Source organism: Rousettus aegyptiacus, unplaced genomic scaffold, assembly GCF_014176215.1.
Source record: "Rousettus aegyptiacus isolate mRouAeg1 unplaced genomic scaffold, mRouAeg1.p scaffold_m13_p_10, whole genome shotgun sequence".
NCBI classification, from domain to species: Eukaryota; Metazoa; Chordata; class Mammalia; order Chiroptera; family Pteropodidae; genus Rousettus; species Rousettus aegyptiacus.
This window is the reverse complement of record NW_023416285.1, coordinates 75,964,915-75,981,425: the sequence shown is the minus strand read 5'-3', so window position 1 is coordinate 75,981,425 and position 16,511 is coordinate 75,964,915. Positions and strand designations below refer to the sequence as shown.

The window sequence follows — 16,511 nt, the reverse complement described above, 5'->3', positions numbered from 1 at the left end:
CTAGACTGACTGTGACCATCTCTAAGCCTGTGGCCAGCTCCGGCCTGCAAAAGATCATCCTTTGTCTCCAGTTTGGCAACCAGGGCTCCAGGACTGACCTTAGGCTCTTGCCTGTCCTTAGTTAGCTTATAGTCAGGTAATCTCCTGTGTTATAATTTCCTGTATGTTGACAGTAATCATTCTTGTCACCTCATAAGATTGTTGGCCTGAGGCAATATGATGATGTCTTGGGCACACAGTAAGTGCTCAGTGTCTACTCTTCTTTTGCCTGTGAATAAAGTACTTGGGTTTCTCAGTGTTAACACCTTGGACTCCCCTGAGCCATCCTTTCCCAGGACCTCAGACAAGGGGACACCATCCCCATTTTCGCACTATGAGTATGTGTTCTTCATGCATATTTCCAAGTGTCCCATAGATGCCCCATCTGGCAGTCCTACAGACCTCTGAGCATTGTCATGTCCAAGTTAGAAGCCATCATCTTTCCTCTCTCACCTGCCTCCTCTCCCCATCACCTATTTTTTTTTTTTTTTAAGGAAAATCCCTCTGTTGGTCTAAGTCCCCAGTTAGCAACCCAGCAGTCCTGTGATCAGTGTCTTCCCATCTGTTCCCGAGATACCCCTGGGTATCTCTTCCTTGTATTCCTCCTTCCCTCAGCACCATGACTAACAGCACATCTCCCTCCTTGGACTATGACTACAGCCATTTCCCAGCCTCCCCACTTCCATCTCCATCTCTCTCTCTCTCTCTCTCTCTCTCTCTCTCTCTCTCTCTCTCTCTCTCTCTCTCTCTCTCTTTCTCTCTCTTTACTTTTCCTTCACACGGCTGCCAGAAAGAGCAATCTAAAATGTAGATTCACTCAGCCCCTCCTACTCACACTGTCTTCCATCAGTTCATACTCACCTACAGGGGAAAGGCAGCTGGCTCATGCAGCATTCCCCTGCAGCCCTTTCTGCCTTCCCTGCCAATCCTCTCCTCTTCACTGTGTGTCCCCAGTTCTGTCTGAGCTGCTCTGGTCCCTCTGCTTTGTTGCCCTGCAGCTGACTTAGCAGCCCCTGCCCACAATGTCATGCCAGTCCAAAGCCAGCCTCTTTATGGGGTACTCTGACTCCACATTTCCTCCATTCCCATAGATATGTTTCCCCATCCGTAATATTTTTGAAATCAGAACAGGCCATGTCTTATCTAAAGTTCATTGGCAGGATTTCTTTTTTCTTTCTTAATGGCAAATACAATAAAGATGTACCATAAAATCAGTGGCATTAAATTCAGTGTAAAATTTGTTTTTTCTTCTATTGTGGAGGTGTCTTTTTTATGGTTTGTAAATAAAGGAAGAGTAGGCATATTTATCCACTAAATTCCATGTTGCTTTAGGATAAAGACTATGTCATCCTCTTTTTGCATCCTCTGCACCAAGCTCAGAGGCTAGCACATACAACCTTAAAAAGAAAAGGGATTGCATAAATGAAGTAATGAAGGAATGAAGGCAGGGAGTCATAATCTGTCTTTAGCAGATATGCCATGGCACTGTGACATTCTCCCTCCTTAGGTGGCTTTCTGTTTTATGCTGCAATATCACTTTATTTCACCTTCCCTAACTTCATTAAGAAAGAGCACATCATTATTTAGGAAGAAAGGGAATGTAGGTTTTTTACGCTGGGCTGTGTATTTGGACTTCCCTCTTCCAGTTCTGAACCTTGCATGACCATCGTACTGTCAGGACCACATTCCCAGCTCTGCAGTCATCTGTTAAGGTGCATGAGGTGGGGATGGGTGCAGGGTCTCTTGGCCATTCTAAGCCCTGTAAGTTAAATGGATGAAGGAGGGAGCTTTGTGGCTTGTATTTCTTGGAAGCATCACCGTGCTCCAATGTCTGATCTCTTGGGCCTTCCAGTATAGAGAAAACTGCTTGCACAGTACAAACTACGCTGATATCAAATTAGACTGAGAATGTCATTTTTTTCTCAATATGCCTTTTACTGTATCTCCTCTCTTGACTTATGCTTTCCCCAGACTCAGTCATCGGGAAATTGCTCAGTGAACAGATACTCTTGGCCAAGGCGGGGTGGTGGGGTGGGGGTGGGAGGTTTCACCACAGCTGGAGTGGAGCTTGATGTCCTCTCCACCACAGTTCTGCTGTTAGCACCTTCTGGCCTATTAGTTGGTAGCAATAAAGTCTTATTTTCAATAACTTATTTTTCTGTTCTCAGTTTTGAACTATGAGGACCTTCCAGCCCCTTTCAGTTATGACCGGCTAACCTTTTCTGTACTTTTCACAGCTTTTTACGTTTATATCCTACCTTCATGGTTGTTGTAGTTGGTCAGCTGCCTTGTAACGTCTCTGGGGAGGCAGCTGAATTCCATTGATAACCTAAGTCACCATGTAAGAACAGTTAACATCTTGGAATGATTTCCTGAAGATAGTGATGATTAAATGCACAACCTTCTGGAATCAACCTGCTGGAGCCTGCGAGCTTTAAATCCATCACTGTTCATGTGATCTTGTGCATGTGATCCAGACGGTCTTCCTAAACCATAGTTTTTTTCATGTGTAACATACAGTTAGTATCTCCTTCTGAGATTGTCAGGTGGACCAAATGTGTAATCTCTCAAAGCTGTGAGCACAGTACCCAAGGCAGCTTTAGTTCTCAGTAAGTGCAATTCTTACTCTGGAGTGTAGGTTCTCATTTGCTCAGTTGGATTGAGTTTCTTCCCTGACCTGGGTCTCTGCCATCATCTTAGCTTGTCTTAGGAGTTGAGTCCTAAGTCTGAGCAGAAGAATAAGTGACGAATACTAAGGAATGGAAGGATGGAGGTGGTCTCCTGGCTCTGCTGTGCCCAGGTCCTGGGCTCTGCTCTGCCCATGTTCATCTTTTTCTGTCTGTATTTCCTTGATACAAACAGATTGACCCTCCCACTTCAGAGTTGTTTCCAAACACCCTGGAAGCAAACCAGGAAGAGGTCAGATATGAAATGTCAGCACCACACATTCGATAGAAGTCTTTTATAAAAGTATACACAGCAGTTCGAATTTCACCTAAAAACTCAAATGATAACCTTACCACCATGTTCCAGAATAGATTTCTGGTGGGTTAACTAGTTGTAGGTTAACTGTGATGATCATACAGTTGACCCTTGAACAATGTAAGAGGTAGGGATGCTGACCCCTTGTACAATCAAAAATCCATATATAACTTTTGACTCCCCTAAAACAAAGAATTAATACCTTTACATATTAAGGAATTATTATACAGCCAGTGAAAATGCTAACACACCAGGAGAAAAATGAGCAATATTACCGTTGGCTGTTTATGTGTGTGCATATATATAACCACATGTTTATATATAAATGTTAATTTGCAAAAATGCATATAATATCTGTATAAATATGTATAGAAAAATAACTCCCTTTGAGAAGTTACATACCAGAATATTAATAGTGGTTATCTCTGGGTTGTTGGATGATATATTTTTCTTTTTCTGATTTCCCAAATTTAAATTTGTATTTGTAGTTTTCTCTATACTGCTCTGTATTTTCCATGAGAAAAAACTTTTGAAAGAATCCACTTTATTTAGGTCCGTGCTTCTGAGGAAATCCTGTGGTTCTGGGATTTTAACTTGGTAAACAGGAAACATCTGAAGTTAGTTTACAGTTTGTTAGATGGATACTTGTTCTTTGAATGATTTCTCCTTATGCTCTTACCTACTCTGCCTCCTATTCTCTCCCTTGGAATGTCTGCTCTACACGACTGGTCTGCCCCAGACATCTTTGAAATTTTTTCCTTTCATTTTTGTTTTATCCACTGTGCTTATTTAGACTTCACTTTGAACATACAGATTGTCCCTCTGTGCCTAGGTTTAGAAATAAACACAGGTCTAGAACACTGCAGAATAAACCAGCGTTTTTGGGAGGAGCTGGCCTCCTGGCGTGCAGGAGGTGAGCTTTGTGGGGCAGTGACCTCATCTGGATGCCTAGTACAGGGCCCAAAGGCGTGGGTTGAATGTTCCTACCATAATGCCAATCTGTGTCCTAGTCACGACTTACCTCCTTGTCAGGCCGTGAGATCAGCAGGGCAGGAACCTCAGAGCATCTTTGCATTTACCTCGCTGGGTGCAACAGTTGTGTTTTGAATTAAGTGAATAATTGAATTCATTGAATTATTGAAAACTCTAAGAATTATATGGTAATCTCAGACTCATCTTAAGGAAAATTAATATTAAATTTTGATTGTTCAAAGCCTGATCCGTGCTGCCTACAGGAAAAAAGAAAGGAAAGTAAAACCTTTTCTTTTGAACCAGATTTTTGTGGTCTCCATTGGCTTTGCTATCCCAATAATCAGTTTTACATCTCAAGACAAAATTCTATAGTTCTACACCTTACTGTCAAGGCCTCTTGCCTGGCCTGCCAGTCCTTCACATCCAGTGTCATTAATAAACTAAGTAATTTTTCTTTGTGGACTAGCTTAGTTCTATTCATATCAGATCCTAATTATCTGTTGTCAAATAGAACTCATTTCCTTCAGATTCCATCACCAGTGACACTGCCCTTGGAGGGAGGGTAGTACGGAGAAAGGAGCCTGAGGAGCCCAGTATACTGTCTTCCCCTTTCTAGTCACTCCATGTCTGGGTGGCTTCCTCATTTTCAAAAAAAAAGATATTGGATTACATCTTAGGTAATGGTGGCTGATACTTGCCATTGGAAAGCCTTTTTTAGAATGGGACAAGGTAATTTTTTAAATGTCTATCTGTAAAAGAGGTTACCTGAAATTGCACTTAGATTGTTAGCAAATTCTCAATATTTAGGCATTAGTATTTTTCAGAAAGTTGTGTTTTTAAGCATCAGAGTGTTTCAGGCAGCCTAAGCGAAGTTTGTTTATCCCTTATTGCTAACACTGCTGTTTACTCCTCACTCTCCTTTTTATCTGGAGAAGACTTTTAATGCCAACGGTAGTGTTTTTGTTGATTTCAGATGGCTTATTTTTAAAGCCTCTAGTGCATTTTCTGTGTCAGTCATTATGGACTATTGTATTAGCTAATTAAAAATCCTCTTAACAAAACCATCATACGTGGGATTAAAGGAGACAGCTATTATTCTCCCAGGAAAGATTCATAATCCACATCAATTTATTACCTGTGTTCCCAAAAAAGCAAAATATGGCTGTTAGTGCTCTTAGTTATGTAGGAACCTGAGAACTCCAGAGATTTCGATAGATATGTTATTAGTAAGCAAAAATATTAAGATCTAAAAATGATTAAAGCTAGCATCAGAAATGAGTTGGCATATCGCTTATACCATTACATAAAACAAAATGGTGCTAAAGCCATTTGATTTCAGAGCTGATTAATGGTCATAGTGGTTTCAAATTTATTTTAAAAACATTTAGAATTGGGTAATTTTCATTATCATTATTTTTAGTAGTAGTAATAGTAGTAGTAGTAGTAGTAGTGATACCACTGTAAGAGATTCCACTTACTACGTTTCTCCCTATTTTAGTGTCTTAGTCCTGCTTCAACTGCCTTAGGAAGAAAGAAATAATTAATTGTAAAGAGCACCAGGGCATCTGAAAACCTTATGAGTTGTTGGAACTAGAGACTAGAGCCATTAGCAATTACCTCCCTTCCACCCCGCTGCCCTCTATTCTTCTCTGCGTGTCAACTGTGTTGGGGTCCTCAGAACCACCCCCAGTTTCAGTGATTCAGTAGGAGAATCATAGAATTCATAATATAGTGGTACTCATGCCTGTGACTTACTAAAAAGAAAGTATACGAAGCAAAATCAGTACAAGGAAAAGATATATGGGTGAAGTCCAGAGGAAGACAGGTACAGACTTCCAACAGTCCTTTCCAAGTAGAGTCACATAGGATGTACCATATTGCCTCAGTAACGGCTTGTGGCATGTTGTTAGCCAGGGAAGCTCCTTAGAGACCCAGTGCCCAGGATTTTTCTTGAGGATTAGTTATGCAGGCAGCCACTGCCTGGTATAGACCAAAATTGCAGACTGTTGAGGAAATCAGGTGCTTAGCATAAATCATATTGTTTGTACAGTTCAGGCATGTTCCCAGGCACCAGCTAAGGGCCTTCCTTGCAAGCAGGACTTTTGGGGGACAGCAGCCAGACCTGCTACATTAATTGTTTTACATAGCAGGAGATGTACTCCACCTTGGCCCATACCGTCGGGTAAGGCTCTAGCAGTGATGAAGCAGCACCCCAAAATACCCAGGAGAGAGAATCAACCTAGCTAAGAATGAGTGTTTGCCTGGATCTATGCCAATTATGGGCAGGGTCATCTAGGACGAGCGTAGATGTTGGAAATTCTTTCTGTTTAGGGACAATAAGTTGGTTTGGGGACTCGGGAGACATTCCAGGAGGAAGTCAGTCATAGGGACACATGCGGAGAATAGCCTCTCAGATACTGTGCAGCCTTGATTTCTCAAAGGCCATCTTAGGGGCAGCATTACAGAATAATACAGGAAAGTGGTACCTGATTCAAGCCCTTCGAACCGAGATTTCAGGTCAGATTCCACAGGTTCAGTTGCTCTGAGGGAAAAAGTAGTGTGCAGCGGTTCATTTGTATAAAAACAGTGAGTGACAAAGGTATTCTGTAATAGATTCAGATACCTTGTCCTTACGTATTTTGTAGTAACAGACTTAGTGAACTTTTGTTTTTTATAATTCTAATTGGAACCACTTGGGGTTCATGGAAATGACCTGATTCTTCCCTGAGATTTATCCTTGTAGGAGATGTGTAAGGATAGCATACACTTTTATAATATTTCTACTTGTCTGTGGACTCTGATTTTGTTTGTTTTAAAGCTTTCTTGTTAAAACTTTCTGTCAGAACATTAATGATTCTATATTATGACCTTCTCTCCTATTTTTGAGTAATTCTTTATCTTTTCAGCAGTCCCTATATAAGAAGCCCTGATATTTCTTGAGACACATGGATATCTTTTATCTGCTGTAGGCGGGCGACATAGAGTGTTGAGGTGACCTCAGCGGTGATTCCCCTAATTAGGAGATGGAAAGCCTTGCTCCAACCCTTTGCTGGGTGCCCTAGGAAGGGCTAAGTGTCACCTACAGAATTTGCTGAAAACCTTGTCATGCCTACTACCTGTGTATAAAGTGTCCTCAGATTCCTTTAGCCCATGAGAAATTGCCACAGAAATATCATCATACCTCCATGTAGTAGAGCAAATATGTACAATAATTTAGTATTGAAATAATTTAAGGAAAACAATACGTGTACACACATACTCACTGATACACTTGCAGGCATGGCACACACAAAGTGTATAGGGCCAGGAAGCTAAAACTCATTACTTCCTGCCAGCCCCTCATTTTTGTTTTGGTATGGTTCACATGTGGATACTTATTTTGAGTTAGGTTGGAAGTCATCATATGCAGCCTCCACAATATGCTCAGCAGACACAGTCTATAGCTGTTGTTTGTGCACTCCGGCGAGCTCCCTGCTTGCTGGCCTGGCCTTGGGAGTGGCCAGGAGCCCCACACTCACTGTGTGGTTGGTACATGCCAAAGGCCTGTGCATGGATCCATCCAATGGCCTTGTGTGGGCACCTTCTCCTACCAGTATACCCTTAGGCAGCTTTTTTGCTTTTGTAGCCCAAGTATCTTTGAGATGGAAAGAGAGACAATGGTCTGTTGTTTTTTTTTTTAATCAGCTTTCCTGAGGGAGAGAGTGCTGCAGGAGGCCTCCTAGAGAGAAGCCTGGCTTTTTCCCCGCAGCACCCAGCATAGAGAGAAATTGAATTCCATGCTAATAATGTTTCTGATGTACTTTGTCCTGTATCTTAATGCTGTGATGGGTATTGTTGATATTTATATTTCACCCAATAGTATGGACTTTTATGGGTCTGTTCAGGTTAGAAATCAATAGTCCTGTTATTTGCTAATTATTTTAAATTAATGGATGCATGCAAGTTTTCTGAGATTTATTAATTAATGTTTAGTTGTTGGAAAACCGTTACCCCTCAGTTAATTACAACTACACTTACTTGGTTAGGGCGCCATAGTTTAAGTGAATATATATTTTGCTCCATTAATCAGATTCAGATCTGGTTTGTTCAGATCTGCATTGTGTAGGTCACATATTCTCATATTTGGTAAGGGAGCAACTGGGTACATTGGTTGGTGGAAGGATGGGACCACACAAAGGCCTAGTCCTCGGTAACTTGTAAGTGGTTCGTGTGCAGGTATGTAACATTTCTGTTATATCTTTTGTTTTCACAGTGAGAGAAAAACGCAAGAGTCTCTTCATTAACCATGTAAGTGAAGCTGTCTTCCTGTGGACTGTACAGTGATTGTGCAGGGAGGAGAGGTTAAATAACCATGTCTGGGATGGGTGAAAATGTTTCGTGTATTTTGTCCATTCTTGGAAGAATGTGAAGAATGTTGCAGTGTCCTTATGCTCAGTTTGGGTGGAAGTTGGACAAGCATGGCTTGTGTTTATCCACTGTTCCAAATGTTTTTTCCAGAAGCCCCAGACTGGTGGCGTTCATGGGAAGATGTGTGTGGACAGCACCACAGCAAATACCACAGAGGTCCAAATGAAAGCAACTTCTTTTAAATTTCTTATTCTTTCCTTCTTCTGGCCCTCCCCCAAATTACTCTTTTTCTTTCTGTAACTCCCTCTATTTGAATAAACACAATTCTTTTCCTTGAGGCTCTCTGCCTCTGTACACTTTCCTTTTCCTAATTGTTGTTTATAGGTCCAGTAGAGTCCTCATGTTCTTTTGGTGCTCAAAGGAAGGATAAACTTGACAACACTTTACTTTTAAAGGGATTTTTAAAATTTAGCTCTAGTATTTTGGCTGTTCTGAGCAGTATTTCCCTCCCCTGCTTGCCAGGCAAAAAGTTTCTCATAGAGGTAAATTATCCTTTTTCCTTGTGCAGCACTTGCAGCTTGCTGCTCCATCTCTACTCCTCCCCCTATAACTCCCACCTCCCAGGTCCCGACTCGCACCCTTATGTACACAGTGTGGAGTTCTGCAAGTGTAGAGTGTGGGCTCCAGGCAAGTTACAGCTACCCCTTCATCTCCCTCTAAATGTATGTTCCTTCCTTTAGGAAAGAAAACTATCTCCATGAGGTATGGAATGATGAAGTAGGATTTCTAGGCCGTCTGCACGTAAATGTTTGTAGTTCTTGAAGTACTTGGCGCTGAAGCTGTGTGGTAGACTTAAAGCCATGTTGTCTTCCCTGCCTTTTGAAAATGTAGACAAAATGCTGTTGTAAAGAAATTTATAAGCTGGGCCCATGCAAACTAACTATAGCACCATATAAATATGTTGACGTTATTGCCATTGCTCATTAGAATATAGATAAATTCTATTTAATTTTCCAAGTTCAGTATCAAAACTGATGAACTCTTTCTAGTATTTCGAATATGGATATCATTTTTTTCATAATTATTAAGACCAGGGTGGAGTGTATTCTGTTCTACTGCTTTTGGGAATCGTGCCTTATAGGGTTTATGCTTCTTTCCTGTAGTGCCATCTCAATGGCTTTCTGCCTTCTAGGTGTGAATGGGATAGGAACAGACTTCTTGTAAAATAGTGTCATTTCTAGTTATACTCTTCACCTGTTAAGACAAATCGGTCAAGGAATGTAGTGAGCTTGATCCAGGAACTGAAATTTCAAAAATTCTAAACCTCTCGCCTCTTTGGGAGATTTACTTTTAACAGAACACAAATTTATTGAGCGACTGCTATGTAAGCAGTAATACAATGTGCCTGGAGGGTGTGAAAGAAGTGTCAGTAAGGTTTTAGTCTCAGTAAGATTTTAAAAATCCAGTCAGATTAAAGAATCCAATTTTTATTTTGAAATAATGCAAATATACAGGGAAGTTGCAACAATAAGACAGAGTATAGGATTTTTACACCTCACTAAGGAACCGTGGCTACTCTGGTTCCCATGCCACTCACTCAGTTTGACACAGGATGTTGACATGGGGGAGATGTTTTATTATGTTCTCTCTTAATGCTATTTCTTTTTATCAGAATGTCTAGAAATGATAGAGCTATACACACAAAGATGTCGATACAGTTAAGTTTGCGTGGAATGTCAATTCCTTGAGTGTCTGGTTATGTCTATAGAAGACTTAATCTTTTCTTAAACTTTCTTGTTACCCTTCCTTCGTTCTGTCTTCACTCGTGTTATGAGGCACAAATAAAGTATAATGAAATATAGTCTTACGAATATAGGACAGCTGACAGGTGGATTTGCTTCTCTAGTATTTCCATAGAAGGTCATTTTGGAAAGTACATTGTCCTTGTTAAGACATGGAAGTGAAGGTCATTGAACTGATGTGATGATTTGTCCTAAAAATGCATGGCTTGTTCTTAGTGGGCGTTGCTGCATTTGAAGCCCTGGTCTTTTATATGTGGTATGAATCTCATCTCTGACTCAGCCAGTACAGATTCTTGACCGTGCTGCCTGGTTTTCACAGTGGTGAGACACTACTGTGGGGCTGCGAGGGAATGGTTCTGATTTAACCTCATCTGTGACTTTCCGATTCCTTTATTGTTCCTTGCTGAGGGTAGAGGGGCTGTTCCTCCTACAAGCTGAACAGGCATTCCAGGCTCTGTGTGATACCTCGGCCTCCTCACTGTGCCATTTTATTTTTTGCTTTACTGCTCTCTGAACTCCTCAAGTTTTCAACTTGCTCAGGGACTTCTGAAGCAGAGAGAAAAGAAAAAACATGAAGTCTGAGAAAGAGCAAGTACTTTGTCATAAAAGTCCTTTAAGAAACAGACTCTCCTTATCCTTTAAGCAGAAGCTTCCACCATAGCATCTGTTACAGTTTGTTCTCACACATAAAACACACACACACTCTCTCTCTCCTGATTTGAAAAATTGCAAACTTATAGAATAGTCAATAATAATATTACAGAAAATTTCCATATATTCCAGATTCATCAGTTTTAAACCACAGTTTTATCACTTTTGACTCATGCTCTGATCCCATTCCTCTGAACACATTTTTTCTGACTTGTTTGGGAGTAGGTTGTTTGCATCCTGCCTCTTACTTCTGAACACTCCACTGTATATTTCCTAAGACAAGGTTATTCTCTGTGTAAACACAATATTGTTATCAAAATCAAGAATTCAACATTGATACGGTTCTTTTTAATATTCCAATTATGTAAAGGGTCCCATAATGTCCTGTGCAGCATGTTTTTCTCTGATGCCAGTTTCAGTTCAGGATCACATTAAGCATTGAGTTGGTGTGCCCCTCGGTCTCCTTTAATCTGGAGAAACCTTCAGCCTCTGTATTTCATGACTTTGACAGTATTGAAGAATACCGGGCCAGGTGTTTGTTAATGGAATGTTTCCCATTTTGAATCTGTCTGAAAGGATTCAGGTAAGCATTTCCGGCCAGAACACTTCATGGAGTTCACCCTTGCCTTTCTCCATGTGTCAAATCTAGAAACACAAAATATCTACCTGACCTTGTTGGCAATGTTGATTTTGATCACCTGGCAAGGTGCTGTTCAGATTCTCCACTGTTTATTGACTGATTTTCACCTTACAACTAATGAGCAGTCTTTGAACAAACACTTTAAGACCATGCAAATATCCTGCTCCTTATTCCTGTCCCTACATTTAGTATCTATTGATCATTTTTGCTTGAACCAATCTTTGTATTGTATTTTCTTAGCAAATAATGATTTTCCAGCCTCCACCCTCACCACATTTGGCAGTTGTCATTCTGCTGCAAGGGAGATCTTTTTTTCCCATCCATTTAATTTTATATAGACTCGTGGATTTCTGTTTTCAATAATTTTTAGTTCATTGCTGTACTTAATTAATTTGGTGCTCACATTGTTCTAGGTTTGGCTACTTAGCAGTCTTTGCAAACTGGCACTGTGTTCTCATGGCATTCCTTCCCCTCGCCGCCCCCTCCCCCCCATTTTGGGGGGATTGAGTACTCTCCCGCTTTTTGGCACAAGATATTCCAGGCTCAGCTTGCATGTCCCTGGGTCAGTTCTAGAATCAGCCTTTTCTCCAGGGAGCCCTAATTCCTTTTAGTAGCAAACAGAATTAGAAACCCAGATCTAGACTCCTAGTGTGCTCATTGCTCCTGGGCTGTCATTTCTTCTAGGCCCATTATATCCAGGAAATAGACATTTTAGAAATCATAAATTCTCACTAATACCCTAATTTCCTAGTTCAGTTCATCTCATATGATTTTTTTTCTTTTTTGCTTTTGGTCTTTGAATATTTTTTTCCTTCTGTGAAAAGTTTATCTTTTAAAAACAACTTTATCGAAATATAATTTACAGACCAAAAAATCCACCCCTTTAAGGTATATCATTTAATGGTTTTTAGTATATTCACAGAGTTGTGTAACTATTATCACAGTCAATTTTAGAACACATTCATCTCCCCAAAAAGAAACTGAATTCCCATTAGCAGTCACTTCCCATTCTCTGCCTTTCCCCAGCCCCTGGCAACCACTATTCTACTTACTGTTTCTATGGATGTGTCTATTCCAGACATTTCATACAAGTGTGATAGGGTATGTGGCCTTTTACAATTGGCTCCTTTCCATTAGCAAACATTTTCAGGGTTCACCAGTGTTGTAGTATATTTAGAACTTTATTCAAAATGTACAGATATGCACATTTTGTTTATTCATTCATCAGTTGGTGAACATTTGGGTTGTTTCTACCTTTTGGCTATTATGAATAATGCTGTGATGAGCATTTTTGACCATGTTTTTTTGTGTGAACATATGTTTTCATTTTGAGGGAGCATATTCCTAAGAGTAAAATTGCGGGGTCCTGTGGCCACTCTATATTTAACATTTTGAGGAATTGCCAAAATGTTTTCCAAAGTAGCTGGTCTTTGGTTTTTAATATTTTATTTGCAGTCCTATGAATTCAGTTTTTTAATTGATCAATAATAAGATACTTGTTTCTTCAAAGTACAACTTTCAACTTTTTCTTTATCTCCTTTGCTTTTTAATTTTTTAAAACTTTTCCCAGGAGAAGAAATGACCTTTTAGAACCAGTAAAGTGTTGACCAATGTAGTAGCATTCACAGGGAATTTTGAAGGGATGTTGCTGAAGAACATGTGGTATAACAAGAACACTTCATTCGAAGTCAGGTGGCTTGAATTATGTTGCTTAGACTTCTCTGTTTTTGATGCCAACTTACTATGTCACTTGGTATGTCATCTGTAAAGAGGACAGTACCACTTGCCTCCGCATCTCACAGGACAGTAATAGTAATGGAGATGGGATATGTGTAGGCCCTTAAACATTTGCATTGTGTAAATACTTGACATATTTGAATTTCTATGACAGTTTACTAATTATGTAGAAGAGAGTTCTAACAGTAGGAAAGAAACTTGAATTTCTTACATTCTAGGGAAAGTAACCAATTTTTGAGTCTTTCTGCAAATTAAAAATTTTAAGACCTATGCTTGGGTCTTAAACATCTACCCTACCTTTCCCGCAACATTCTAGAATAAACTTGTTACTCACCCCACCTAACTCCCCCACCCCTACCCCCCTGGAACTAGAGCATGGAATATTTATGACCATTGCATTCAAGGAAGGAAGTTATAGTAGGGAAAATGTTATTTTGGAAATGAGCATCTTTCTTTTATAGCTGCAGAAAGAACTCAGGCAGCAATAAACTCTGTGTTGGCTGCCACGTGGGAGAAGCTGCCTGTAGGAGTGGGAGGCCCACCATGGCTCTGCTCAGGAAAACCTCTCTCCCTCGGATGATGCCAGTCCTAAAGGATTGTATTTCTGGATCTTGCCTCACAGCCAGAACTATGAGAAGAAGTACTTCTCATTACAGAGTCAGTGCACACAGCTATAATGAAGCCAAGATTTGACCTGGGATTGAAATAAATTATGAATGTAATTATCTTATGGTGACAGCATGCATGACTCACAGTAGAGCAAAATTTTACCTCAGAATCGGCATTTCTAGTGTTTGTTCTTGAGACCCAGTGTCAGTATATTTTTCTGCTCTCATAGAATAATGATTTTGTCCACTTTTGTTGTTAATTCCATGGCTGTTTGCTTTTTCTGTCCTTCTGACCCTGCCATAAGAAACTGATCCTATTAAAAGGTGTTCTATCTTGCTTTTTCTTTTTATGGAATATTCATTTAGCATCTTGTGGTCAAAGAAGATTGTTTTTTCTTTTGCTTCGTCCTTTTTATCTTTGTTGTGAGGCCTGTGGTGGGGATTGGAAGGATGGTGGTGAAGCTGTCCTCTCTCCTAGCCCCAGCACCGTGTGTGTCCTCCCAACTGTGAGTGCTCTGGGTTTGCACGGAGGAATTCTACAGGATGTCCTTGTGTCCACTCCGTATTAGCTGTGTGACTTGGGTAAAGATTCTTTCTTAATCAGTTTCCTTGCTTGTAAAATGAAATATCCCACACACCTCATGGCTTTGTGAGGCTGAGCACAGTGAGGTGCTCTTTTTCCACTTTCCTGTGCTTTGTTCATTGCATGTTTTGCACACATCAAGGCTTCAGTTAATTCTTAATACACTTTGTTGTTTTGTTTTGTTTATTCCTCCTCTTTAATTACCCCCACCCCACTTCCACTATTGACCTATGGATGTTGCCATTTCCCCTTAAGAACTGGATCTCTGAAGGCGGGGCGTCTCCTCCCACAGGTTCGCAGCATGCACCTGGGGCCTGGCGCACCCGGGGGCGCTGGCACCCTGGGATATGGTCCATGGCTCCACCTGGGGCACTAACCCAGGATCTTCTGCATGTAAAGCAGACATGCTAACTGCTATACTCTGGAACCACCCCCCAGTTAATTCTTAATAAAGGAATGCTAGTGCAGATTTCATTCTCTTTGCACATAGTCTCACCTATCTGTCAGAGTCATACTTTTACTCTTTTCAGAATTAGGATTTAAAAAAAAATTATTCAGTGTTCATTTTTAGAGATTTCATTTATGTAACTTTTTTTTTTTTTTACAAATGTTAACATCTTTTTCTCTAGTATTATTATCTCATAACTTTTAATGCTTTATTTCTATTTGATCTTAACCGTAAGAAGTGGTAGGTCAGTTTTGCGCAACTGTTGAAAATGAGAAGTTAAAGTATAAGCGGCTTAATGCTTGTTGAACACATCTGTGTGCAGCATCCCAGGTGTTATCCCACGTAGTTCTCACAGCACCACAGTAGGGAGTAGGCTCTGCTTTCTGTATTTTACAGATGAAGATACTGAATCTTGGGGAGGTAAAGCAAAGGTGACCTTATAATTTTTTGTCAAAATCAGGACACTATTGAGTATGAAAGAGGGTGCTATTATCGGTTACTCCAGGACAATGTGGGCAAACAAGGACTGTTCCCAGCAAGCCAAGATGTGTGATCGTCCTTCTTAAGTAACTTGCCCAACTTCACACAACTAATCAGTGATGGAGCTACATCCTGAACTCTAGACTTTCTGACTCCATCCATGCTCTTGCCCATCTCGTACTGGAATATCTTGTCTACATCAGCTAATTCCTAGCAGTGCCATGAGCGAGCTAGGCACTGCCCCACTGCCGTGTGTCCTAAGTATGTCAGCATTTCACTGCCCAGCGGCATGGACCCTTGCAGTGAGGTCCTGTTTGCCAGCTTGTTGACATGTGGGACCCTCCTTTCTGTCGAGGCTGCACTGTCATGATCAGCTCACAGAAGACCCAGCTGCCATCATGGAGGCAAGCTGCCTGCCTTGCCTGGTGGCTCTGGTTTGAGTCAACAAGGCAATCTGGTCCCTGGGATAGAGCTATTCCTTTGTTTGCTGATTCAAGAAAATTATCCAGTCTACCTCCAAAACACCTAAGAGTCTAGACCCTAGAGAGAAGAGAAGAATGAGCTGAAAACGACAATGGAGATTGGTCAGTGCTGTGGAGGGCGCACACAGGAGCATAAGAGCACGTAAGACGACACTCAGCCCAGATGGTTCTGATGGGAGGAAGGAGTTCTGAGCAAGGGCTGTTGGCAAGATTTTGAGGAAAAGGGCCTTCAGGTGTTGTATGAAAAAATCTGGGAGAACATGGCACAAGTAAAGGACCGCAGGTAGAAAGACATGGACTTTAGTGTCAGACAAATGTGGCTTTCAGCTCTGGTGTCTTACATTTGACCTTGGAAACATTATATCTCTGACTTCCTTTGACTTGTCTATTAAATGCATGTTGCTAGGTGTTTGTGAGTTGTTAATGAATACATGGAAACTATCCAGAACACTACTTTTTAGTGATAAAGATTTCAGATCAAGAGAAGTTTCATTCTAATATCTTGCAGTCTTAATATTCAACAAATGACTTAATGCCCAAATGGTATTTTGGAGTGATGAGACACCCAGAAACTAAAAATATTTATTACCTAATGTTTACGTTTTTATTCCATTTAGAAATTCTTAGATAGTTTGAAAGCTGAGTTGGCATCCTTTGGCATACCAGCCCTTAATGCTGGAGGCTCAAGCTACAGCGTTCTGAGGCCAGGGTGTGTGCCGAGGGGTGTTCCTGCCCATGAG

At 40.7% G+C, this 16,511-nt stretch overlaps 1 protein-coding gene across 5 annotated transcripts in view; it reads left to right on the top strand.

Annotated features, from left to right (window-relative positions):
• CCNY (cyclin Y) overlaps positions 1-16,511 on the top strand; it is a 195,861-nt gene that overhangs the window by 137,278 nt on the left and 42,072 nt on the right. For 4 of the 5 annotated variants that reach the window (XM_036228040.1, XM_016159626.2, XM_036228041.1 and 1 more), the window contains one exon: positions 8,246-8,280. The exons of the other annotated variant lie outside the window; for it this stretch is intronic. In XM_036228040.1, the coding sequence (XP_036083933.1) occupies positions 8,246-8,280 (35 nt within the window). The remainder of the gene's footprint in view (positions 1-8,245; positions 8,281-16,511) is intronic. 5 annotated transcript variants of the gene reach the window in all.